Below are 11,032 nucleotides of genomic sequence, written 5' to 3' on the forward strand. Positions count from 1 at the left end.
CCCATTGTGCTAGGAGCTGTACATTAGAATAAGAGACAGTCCTTGTTGCAAAGAGCTTTACAGTTGCTGCCCACTGGCGTTCATCTTTTGGAGTAGCTCTTTAATCCTCCCGAGCTTTACCCAAAAAGGGATCCTGTCGGTGCAGTCAGGCCGGACCTCAGAACCATCTGTGGGTCTGCGAGTCCTTCCCTGGATGGGGCGACACAAGCTTTACCCTCTACCCTGCCAGACCTTGGGAAATGAACTGCTAGTTCCCCCCAGACGAGTGTCCACGTCGAGATGAGCCACCATTGCCATATTCCCCCTCGGGGGCATTCTCAACCAAAAATCAGATGGAGGGGGCTGGCCCCTTTAAAGCCCCTTCTCCAGGGCTGGGGCACTATTGGGGAAGCCCTTGTGCTGTCCCTGCTCTGGGTACCCAAAGGCCTTCAATCAAGCCCCGTTCACCAGCACTGGGCAGGAAAAAGTACAGCCAATGGCTTTCAAAAGCTGCCTGGTGACCTGGAGGGCGGGAGTCCCCCTACCTCCATCCCTCCCCCTCCACACACACAGCTGCCCCTGCTGTGCTCTGTTAACATCTCCTGGAAGCGAGAGAAGGATCCTCTTAAAGGAGCCAGCGTCATCGGGAAGGTGGGAATTGCTCCATTCTGAGCCTGCCGGACGAGGCCAGCAAGTGCACCAAACTGGCCACTTTGAATTCTCGTTCCGAGAGGCCTTCAGGCTGGATCATGGCTCGGGGGTCGGTAAGAAATAGTTCAGTATCTGGGACAGGAGGGAAGGAACTACGGTTACAATTACCCAGCCTGTTTTGGCCGTGTCTACTAGGGTGACCAGACAGCAAGTGTGAAAAATCAGGACAGGGGGTGCGGGGTTAATAGGATCCTATATAAGAAAAAAGACCCAAAAATCGGGACTGTCCCTATAAAATCGGGACATCTGGTCACCCTAGTGTCTACTGTAGGCAGCTTAGCATCCTAAGATGCTACTTTTAATCTCTATAACAACCCTAGAGACTCTAAATTCCGCCATGCCCCACCCCCCAGCATGGGGAAGCAGTAAGGTGAAACAACAGCCTGCACGGTTCCATTCCAGCCTTTATTAGGGAAGTTGGGAGGAGAGGAAAGATTATTTTATTTACAAGAAATAGAGTATTTATGGGAACTTCCTTTACAGGGGGAAACAAATGTTCTGCCCCCAGTTAAATTCTTACACCTACAGCGAGCAGAGAAATTGCCAGTTGAGCCACGCCGTGAGTCTCCGCATGAGAGCAGACCTTGCTGGATGGGAGGGAGACTGAATCCCACCCCGTCACTCCAAAGACTTAAGGCTCTGGGTTTATCTACAGCCCGGCCGGTAAACAGTCTGGTAAGAACCGTTTCAAAGCAGAAGTTCCCCTGCTCTGGCCAGAGAGTCCAGTGCTGTGACTGCAGCCTGGGCTCCGTTCCACTGCCGGCACTGTCCCTCTTCCAGTCTGATGCGCTGGGAGAAGCGCTTGCCCGGAGGCGGGGGGAAGAGAGCTGCAGCGTTCATGGTCAGCGTCGCGGCGCCGGGATTCCAGAATGGAGCTGACAAGTTTTGAAAGAGGCCAGAGCTTTCCCATGGGTGAGTGCAGCATCCCCGGTGGGATCAAGGACTCGTTAGAACGGAAGGTCAGAGCTATGGCGGCAGAGCGCGCCCGCCAGCTCGCTTCTCCCCCAGGCGCGGCAGATCCCAGACTCTTCATTCGAAGGCGTAAGTCACCCCTCCCCAGGAATGCACGCACCGAGGTCTGCGTGCTAGGACTGACTGTCCCAGGATGGCCACTGCTGCCCCCGTAACGTCCGCCAGGAGGGGCGCGTTCTCTCCACTGCGCTCACCCCCAGAGCAGCTGTGTGGGAGGGGACCTGGGCCGCCAGCACCCCAGCGTCTGTTGGAGTGGGGGGCGACGACGGATCCTCTGAGGAGCGGTTTCGGAGCCGGTTCGCCGTTGGACGTTTGGGAGGCCCCGGCCCAGGCGCCGTCTACTCCATCTTGATGATCATTTTCTTGACCGCCCTCCGGGAGGTGCCACACTTGCTGTTGATCACGGCGTTGAAGTTGCAGCTCTTGCCGCACACTTTGGTGACGTACTCTGGAGGAGGGGGGGAAGGGCAGAGAAGTGGAGCAAAAAACCGGAGTCGTTCTGGCTTTTTATGAATCCACTGAGGTGAATCCTGCCAGATCCCATCATGCAAAACCCCTAAGACCCTGCAGCATGTGGGACCCAGGTTGTCATCCCAGAGGTGCTACTAACTTGCTGTGCGGCCTGCGGCATCACCCATCCAATCTGATCTTGCATTTAGCCCGGCGGTCTCTTCACCCTCTGTGTCTGAATCCTTTGCTGCCAAACTGGGTGGTAATCCCTACGTCATGGGAACTGCGCGGGGGCGGCTGATTAACTAGATCAGAAACGCTAGTGAGTCGAAGGCGTGTAAAGCGCAGGGGGACGTGACTGGGGATCTGGGCTGCCTTGGCTTGTGGGTGCCCAAGCGGAGACCCCTTGACGGGGTTTTCAGAAAGCACTTAGCACCGGCACTCTGAAAATCAGGGCCCTTTAAGGTGCCACGAGTGGACCCTTTCTGGAAACCTTGGCCTGCATCTGCTGTGAGAATCGTTCCGGCGTCTCCGCCTGTCCAACCCAGGCACACAGCTTGGGGTATTAAAGCTAACCCTCTCTCTCTCTCTCACCGCTAATGCTGGGTGGTTACGGTTTGGAATTCGCTGGGCCGGGCCCAGTGGCTCTTTTGGCAGTAACAAGGCTGCTGTGTTTGGGGGTCATGCACCACGGCAGAAGGGGGAGTTGTACCAGCACAGATGAGGGTACGGATAAAATATATTCCCAAATAGCAGATTGGACGGTTCGAGGGGCTGGGAATGGGCTCTGAGCTTTTCTTTAAGTCCCCAATTCAAATCAAGCCCGGCTCGCCAGGGACTGAAAATCAGCATCTCCCTGGGGCGGTGCATGGCCAAGGTGAAAGGAGTGGGGCAGCTCAGTCCTCTTGCCAGTAGACAGCTAGTCCCGATCCCCAGCAGCCGTCACCACCCCGACACTAACTGGCCAGCTCTGGCAGTCTCAGCAAGGGAGCTGAGAACTGAACCGGGCATGCAGCCGGGAGAGGCTGCCCGAGGAAAACCCCAAGCAGGCCTCAGCCCCGTTGGCTTTGCTGTGCCCCTGCTGGTGCTATCCGCCGGCTCTGTGGATTCAGTCTCAGGCAGTCCGACTTCGCACCAAATAGAACCTCTCCTGCTGGGCAAGGACAATGGAGGAGGTGAGCAGAAGGAACCTGTCGGCCAGGGATCAAACAGCGTCATCCTGTCCCTTCTGCAGGGGATCGACACCATGTGCGCTCTCCACCCTCTGCGTCGTCGGGAGCCCCAGCCTCGCCCCATCTCCCTCCACAAAGCCCTCTGCCCACCTCCCCCTACCTTTGATAGCATTTACCACTGCGACCGGCAGGCGGATGGGTTTCTCCATGGTCGTGTTGTTGTGGGCAATGCGCTGGCCGGTGGCCGAAGACCTGGCGAGCGTCTCCCGGGAGAAGAAGTAATCCAGCAGGCGCCTGGTCATCAGCTTGGGCTTGTCAGTAGAAACCTGCGAGAGGTCGTCCAGCTGGTGGTGGGTGATGTAGACCCCCGAGTTGGGGATCAGCTCCAGCTTGGGCCTCCCATTCTCCTATGGCAAAGGGAGAGAAGCCCCTCGTCTTTCTGCCCTTTTGTGGGTGCCTGGAGTCTGGGGAGACTCAGGCAGACCCTACCATGCAGGCTAAACAAGCGACAGACAATGGGCTAATCCCTGCTGTCCTCTCTCAGGCCCAATCCCATTGATCTGGGGCGGGGGGAGGGGAATATCAGCCCTCATTTTACAGATGGGGAAAGTGAGGCACTGAAAGGCTGAGTAACTTGCCTTGGGTCACACAGCACGTTACTGGCAGAGCTGGGAATATAACCCAAGTCCTGACTCATCTGCTCCAACCACTAGACTACGCTCCATCCTACAGCCAGGATTAGAACCCAGGATTCTTGCCTCTCTGCTCCAGTCACTGGACTGCACTCCTGCCTTTCAACTAGAATTTAAGCAAGGGCCTACTTTAAAATAGGGCAGGAATGTGTTTGTCCGAGAGCAGCGGCCACACACAGCGCTCCAAGTTGAGTCCTGCCTATCACCCCAGATACTATAGGGCAAATCTGCACCCTGTTGCTCTCGGGAGAGATGCCGGAGCTTGGATAACACCCCCAGAGCCAGCAAGAGGAGTCTCCTCTCTCACTCAGCCAGGAGAGGCTTAATGCTCCATTTCCGCAGTCCTCAGGAAGCCAGGCACCTTTTAAGGCTCGAGGAGCTGCCTGTTTGGGCTCCGTTCTCCGGGCAAGCGCGGGCCCAGGGAATCACAGAAGCCTGAGCTTGGCATGGGCTGGCTGATCGGTAAAAGGAAGAACCGAGGTGCGTCTGTTGCTGATTTAGGAACACCCTGTCGCAGCCATTTCCCCAACCCGTTCAGAGTCTGCCTGGGCCCCTCTTCAGAGAGCTGGAAGTGGTATGGGTGGGGCAGGATATCTGGCTATGGAGCCTTTGATCCAAACAACGAGGGAGGGGGATCTCAGAGCAGGGCCCGGTCAGCTTCCCTAGGGATGCTGGGAAGTAGCCGTGGTCCCGCCATGTTCAGCCTCTGCCCGGATAAGTGTGGGACCGAGGTGTCCACCTGTCCTGCTGGAAGGGTAGGGATGGTCCTGGCTCCAAGGAGAAAAGATAATACTCAGTCCCCCCTCTCCCCCCAAGGCACGTGCGCCATCCCCTATTATGGCTACTGCCCGCCCGAGGTCCCATTAGACAGCATCCCCAGGCATTCAATGAGCAACAGCCCCCATAGGAGCCGATGGCGGAACACCCACCTCCACGGGCGACGCCCACACCGGGGTGCCATCGGGCAGCGTGTCTTGTATGTTCTCCTCCCATAAGCAGGTGGCGTCGCTGAGCGTGACGGGGCTCCCCGAGCCGTCCTCTGTGCTCAGCCAGGGTGGGAAGCCGCTTGGGACCCCAGCTCGCATCCTCCAGACCGGGGGGCTTTTTGGGACTTCAGCTGGGGTGCACCTCTGCTCCCCCACAGTGGGAGAGGTGAATGGCTGGAGGCCATTGGCCTGCAATAGGAGCGAATGTGTGGGGATGCCACAGACAGGGATGTGCGGTGGAAAAACTGAGTGATAAATGAGCTACCCCTTCCTGCCTCCACCCCTCCCTGCTTCCCAGGAGGGGATGGGCCCTCCGTAAGCTCTGGCCCAACCTGCTTTCAGTTCTCGGCTCCTCAACACCAGAAAGAAACTGGAGGGTGTTCAGAGAAGAGCAGGGTCCTGGCTGGAGAAACAGCTAAATCGGTGAGGCTTGGCTAAGCAGGAGGACGTGATCCGAGGCTATGGAGGGAGGAAACACCAAGGGGGTGCCCAGGAGACTCGGCTTGCCCCTGCAATGATACCACGGGGTTTAACTGGGATATGGGGGCGGGGGGCGAAGAATGACAGCAGAGGGTGTGGGATCCTCTCCCCAGGAGCAAAATCCCCCCCATTGCCTGGAATAGTTAAATTACACTGGGCCAACCCTTAGAAAATGTTCTCCAGGGCCGTGAGCCTGGGCAGATGGGCTTGAATGGGGTTTCTTCATCTCCGGCCTCTCTGATTCGTTCGCACCCAGGGAAGCCTTTCGCCTCCAAGGTGCTGGTAGCTACCGCTCGGACAAAGGGAGACACTGGGGCACCCACCTGCAATGCTGCGTTGGTCTCCAGCAGCCCCACCAGGCCTTTCAGGAACTGGATGTTGCTCTCGTTGATGTCTGGGGAGAGAGACGTGCACAGAGACAGAGCTGAGCATCGCAGAGGAATTCCATCCCTGGCCAGGCCTCAGGCAGAGCTGGGGCGCACGCGAGTCCCAGACATGCACAAAGAACAGGGGTCCTTCCCTGGCCACCCTGCTGCTCACCTGGTGCCCAGAGCTCATACAGGGGTGTCCCCCTTTGATCCCAGCCCAGGAGCCTCGCTACAGAGCTGGCGCCCGTGTAGCTGCCCAGATGGCTGGCTGTGCTCTTCTCTCTAGGCAGCACCGCTAGAGTTCCAGCCACCACACTCGAGCTGGAACGCCCAGCCAGGCACAGGGGGAGGCCAGAGTCTACGGCCGAGCCCAGAGCGCTCACACGGGTTTTCCCAGCTCTAACCTAGGGACATGGGGTTTGCCCAGCCAGATCACACCATTGGTCCATCAGGCTGAGCTGCTGCCTCCAGCTGGGGCCAAGGCCTGACACCTCGGGATAAGGTGACGCCCCCACCACGCCCGCTCGGGTGCCTCTAGCCAGCTGGGCACCGTTTTAAGTGGGGAATGCAGAGACCAGCTGAGGCCTTGGCGCCCGAGAGCGGGTTAACGCCATCGGAGCTGGCATAGCTGCAAACTGCCTCCACGATGCTAAGGCAGGGAAGGAAGGAGGATTCGGTTACCAACACCGCTGGTTCCGGACCCCAGCACCGTCCTGCCTGCCACTGCCCCTGCCCCGTTCCTGCTGGAGAGGAGGTCGTTCTGCTCCTCTAGGTTCCGGAGCTGGCTCTTCAGTTGCTGATTCTCCAGCTCCAGCTCCTTGATCCTCCTCTCCTGCCACATGGCGGCCTCTTCCCGAGAGGCGAGGAGATTCCGCAGCTCGGACATCTGCAGCTCCAGCTCCTTAACCAGTTCAGCGTATAGACCCGTCACCTTGCTCGCTCGGCTGCTAATGCTGCTGCCTCCTGAGGGAGCTCGGCTGCTCCATGGGCAGCCGTCCTCGAGTCCGTAATTCAGGGATGGAGACTCCAGCTGCTCTGTGCTGGGCCTGTAGAGCACCGAGGCCCCAGAATGCGCGGCTCTGGGACTGTCCAAAGTCCTGGTGTGTGGCAGCCCGTCCTGGGGACATCTGCTGTGGAGATCCAGGCTATTGCTCTGAAGGACGTGTCCAAAGGGGGACAGGCCCTGGGGCTGTGGCCCGCTCAGCGCACGAGGGAAGTGAGAGACAAGGCTGGGACTGGTCTGGGGTCCATTGGAGAGCCTGGGTCTTTTCCGGTTCTTGATCTCCTCTTCCACGCACAGCAGAGAGTGGCTGGGCCTCCCAAGGCTGCTCAGGGCTCCATGAGGTTGGGCGCTGGAAGCAGACAAAAGCCAAGAAGAAGCGAGTATAATTAAATCACATCTTTCCAGCCCTTACTGTCTCCAAATACTGTACAAACTGTGTATGCACATGTAGCAATCAGATCACCCACCAGTGAAATGCAGCCACCTCTGGGATGGTATGTGGCAGCTGTTTAACACAGCAATTTATGGGAGGAAGTGAAGGAGAATGTTATATCCAACTCCAGGGGGAATTTCTGGAGGTAGATTGGAACCGCTGGAACTCCACCACTGGGCAGCCTACTGGGGCTAACTCTTGTGAAAAGTTCCGGAGGATCTTTAATGGCCACAAGCCTTCAGGATTGTGGCCTTCGCTGTAATTCAAAAGACAGTATATTCAAAGCCCCTCTGACTTCAGTGAGCATTGCAGGGGCCTCACACTTCTGTGAATCAAACCTGCTAAGCACCTCCTGGCATGCTGCCGAATCACCAGCACTGGGGTGGTCTGTGGAAGTCTCCTGGACAAAGACTAGGCTCTGTTTAGCTTATGAGATCAGACGGGTTCTAGTGAGAAAGAGCTCTTCCATTCTCCCCGCCCCCCTGCCACCCCCTGCTAACGCTACTGTATTCACTCTATCTAGGGACTTCGATGGCCCTCCTCACTGCAGCATCAGAGCACCTCACCCTTATTAATGGACTCAGATTCCAAGGCCAGAAGGGATCATTGTGATCATCTAGTCTGACCTCCTGTACACCACAGGCCAGAGAACTCCCCCAAACAATTCCCAGGGCAGATCTTCTAGAACAACGCATCCAATCTTGTTTTAACATTGCCAGTGATGGAGCCTCCACCATGACCGTTGGTAAATTATTCTAATGGTTAATGATCCTCACTATTAAAAATTTACACCTTAGTTCCAGTCTGAAGGGGTCTAGCTTCATGGGGGCGTGTTAGACCTTTCTTCGCTAGATTGAAGAGCCCATTATTAAATATTTGTTCCCCATGTAGGTACTTACAGATCAAGTCACCCCTTAACTCTCTCTTTGTTCAACTCAACAGATTGAGCTCTTTGAGTCTATCACTGCAAGATGTTTTCTAATCCTTTCCTCATTCTTGTGGCTCTTCTCTGACCCTTCTCCAGTTCATCTTCAGTTGTGGACACCAGAACTGGACTGTATCCTCAATGCACACCTGGGATATGGGGGAACTATTATCCCCACGTTACAGGCAGGGAATTAAGGCACGGGATGGAATAAGCGGCCTAGAGAGTCCGCAGCAGAGATGGGTGTAGAACCCAAGTCCAGCACCCTGTCTGCTATGCTCACACGCGGTTCTGAATGGTAGCTGCTGCTTCTGGGGCTCTGCAGAGTCACTCCCTACGAATTGGGACCAGAGGGCTACAGGGAATGGGAGCTGGTGCCTTTTCCCTGTCAGGGACTGTTCAAATCCAGCCCAGTGCCTGCCAGCTGTTACCATCAGTTGGCTGTTCAAGGGATTGTAAGAAACAAGTTTGAGGGTCACAATCCAGTTCCTGCTGGGCTGGTGTCCCATAACAGCGGCAACCATTAAAGCTGGAGGTGTCAAGGAGGGGAAGTAGCTTGTCCAAGGTCACCCATCAAGCCAGGAATCAAACCCAGGTCTGCTGAATCCCAGTCCAGTGCTCTAACCTCTAAGCCATGCTGCCTTCTGCAAAAAGTCACTTCAGGCCCCCACTACTGTGCCTTCTCACCAGTTCTCAGTGGGTCCAGCTGGGTGAATCTGTTGTGGCATTGCCCCCACTCCCCATACCTGGTACATTCTGGGGGGGCGTGTCCTCGGGACTCCTGGAGCTCCAGCTCCTGGGGCTGCTGGAAGTCAGGGCTGCAGAGAACAGCACCGTCCAGCCCAGGCTCAGGCAGTTTGTACAGTGGGTGATCGTCCGGCTGCTCGCCATCTCCCATCTCTTGCTCCATGGCCTGGAGGTGGCGCTGCAGGTCAGTGACACCACCAGACATTGGCTCTCATAGTCACACCTTCCAGCCCCAATGAAACACAGTGGAGGAGAGGGAGGAAAACTCAACCTGCTGAAGAGAGAAGGGGGAGAGAGATGGGAAGAGACACCAGCAGGAAAAAAGAAATGGAAGAGGAGTGTATACAAATACCAGTTTTGATCTGACACTGTCCTAACACCCTCACCACTGGTCCAGTTGATCCAGCCCCCCAACTTCTACCCCTCAGCACCCACACACACATTCTCTTGGTTTAGGATTAGTTTAGCTTTCCATCCTTCTCTCTGATTAGCCCCATCACCCTCTCCTCTGACCTGGTTCCCCCATCTCCCTCTCCTCTCTCTGATGCACACGTCCCCCTCCTTGTCCCACATCTGATTCCCCAACCCCTCTCTAAAAACAGCCCTTTGCCTATTTTGACACCTGCTTCTCCCTCATCCTGTTCCTGTCTGGCCCTGCACTGCTCTCTGTTCCCGTCTCCTCCTCCCTTACTACCCCTGCCCTGATCACCCACTTTGGTCCCTCTTTGCCCTCTGTCTGGCCTCCTCCCTTTCTTGTAACCTCATAGAATCACAGGACTGGAAGGGACCTCGAGAGGTTATCCAGTCCAGTCCCCTGCACTCCAGGCAGGACTAAGTATTATCTAGATCATCCCTGACAGGTGTTTGTCCAACCTGCTCTTCAAAATCCTCAATGATGGAGATTCCACAACCTCCCCAGGCAATTTACTCCAGTGCTTAACCACCCGGACAGGAAGTTTTTCCTAATGTCCAACCTAAACCTCCCTTGCTGCAATTTAAGCCCATTGCTTCTTGTCCTGTCCCCAGAGGCCAAGAAGAACATTTTTTCTCCCTCCTCCTTGTAACAACCCTTCATGTACTTGACCCTGTCTAGTCCTGTATCTTTTCAGCTCTTTTCCCCGCTTCCTTTCCTTGTCCTCTGTTTGATTTCCCCCCACTCATGACATCTGTCTGATCCCCACCCGCTTCTCCTTGCCCTGACTGAACCCACTTGTCTCCTGTCTGGAGCCTTGTCTGTCCCCCCCTTCCTCCTCCTCTCTGTTTTCCCCACATGTCCCCTGTCTGCCCCCTTCCCTCTGTCTGTTCCCCCACATGTCCCCTGTCTGCCCCCTTCCCTCTGTCTGTTCCCCCACATGTCCCCTGTCTGCCCCCTTCCCTCTGTCTATTCCCCCACATGTCCCCTGTCTGCCCCCTTCCCTCTGTCTGTTCCCCCCACATGTCCCCTGTCTGCCCCCTTCCCTCTGTCTATTCCCCCACATGTCCCCTGTCTGCCCCCTTCCCTCTGTCTGTTCCCCCACATGTCCCCTGTCTGCCCCCTTCCCTCTGTCTATTCCCCCACATGTCCCCTGTCTGCCCCCTTCCCTCTGTCTCTTCCCCCCACATGTCCCCGGTCTGCCCCCTTCCCTCTGTCTGTTCCCCCACATGTCCCCTGTCTGCCCCCTTCCCTCTGTCTTTGCCCACACTTGTCCCTGTCTGCCCCCTTCCCTCTGTCTATTCCCCCACATGTCCCGTCTGCCCCCTTCCCTCTGTTTATTCCCCCACATGTCCCCTGTCTGCCCCCTTCCCTCCTTGCTCCTGTCTGTTCCCCCCACGTGCCCTTCCCTCTGTTTCCTCCATGTGCCCCCTGTATGGACCCTCCCTTTCGTCCCCCACCTCCTGTTATCCACCCCCATCCTTCCCTCCCCCCGGGACACTGTACCTTTAACAGCCCCTCCATGTGCCTGTTTACAGCCCTGACACCATTTCCTGGTCCCCCGAGTCCCGCCCCTGCCGCTTCCCCACTGGCTGAAGTCCGGCCCTGTCTCCCGCCTGATTGGCGGCCAGGGATCGGTTCCCTATTGGCTGCCGGGACAGGGGCGTGAGCTGAATCGCCCCGCCCCGGCGTGCGGGACGTC

General features: G+C 56.7%; 1 protein-coding gene across 5 annotated transcripts; it reads right to left on the reverse strand.

Annotated features, from left to right (window-relative positions):
- Window positions 1-1,076: 1,076 nt before the first annotated feature.
- On the reverse strand, window positions 1,077-10,899 carry LOC123356588. Of its 5 annotated transcripts, none has more exons than XM_044999955.1 (7): window positions 10,837-10,899; window positions 8,918-9,192; window positions 6,492-7,162; window positions 5,766-5,836; window positions 4,906-5,151; window positions 3,445-3,691; window positions 1,077-2,110 (listed from the first exon to the last, which is right to left on the reverse strand). In XM_044999955.1, the coding sequence occupies exons 2-7, from the start codon at window positions 9,121-9,123 to the stop codon at window positions 2,001-2,003; spliced, it is 1,551 nt and encodes a 516-aa protein (XP_044855890.1). In that variant the 5' UTR covers window positions 9,124-9,192; window positions 10,837-10,899; the 3' UTR covers window positions 1,077-2,000. The 5 variants fall into 5 exon arrangements, with proteins under 5 accessions (XP_044855890.1, XP_044855891.1, XP_044855892.1 ...); XM_044999956.1 differs by having other exon boundaries at window positions 8,918-9,189; window positions 10,837-10,896; XM_044999957.1 differs by lacking the exon at window positions 10,837-10,899 and adding an exon at window positions 9,792-9,851.
- Between the last annotated feature and the right edge of the window lie 133 nt (window positions 10,900-11,032).

This window comes from Mauremys mutica, chromosome 25, assembly GCF_020497125.1.
Source record: "Mauremys mutica isolate MM-2020 ecotype Southern chromosome 25, ASM2049712v1, whole genome shotgun sequence".
Taxonomy (NCBI): Eukaryota; Metazoa; Chordata; order Testudines; family Geoemydidae; genus Mauremys; species Mauremys mutica.

Bases quoted from the DNA above. Each gene is read 5' to 3' on its own strand.
- LOC123356588 (XM_044999955.1), bottom strand. From the start codon at position 9,123: ATGTCTGGTGGTGTCACTGACCTGCAGCGCCACCTCCAGGCCATGGAG. The intron at 5,837-6,491 runs GTAACCGAATCC...CTCTCTCCCCAG, and splicing joins GTCCGGAACCAGCGGTGTTG to ACATCAACGAGAGCAACATC. The intron at 2,111-3,444 runs GTAGGGGGAGGT...CCCCTCCTCCAG, and splicing joins AGTGGTAAATGCTATCAAAG to AGTACGTCACCAAAGTGTGC.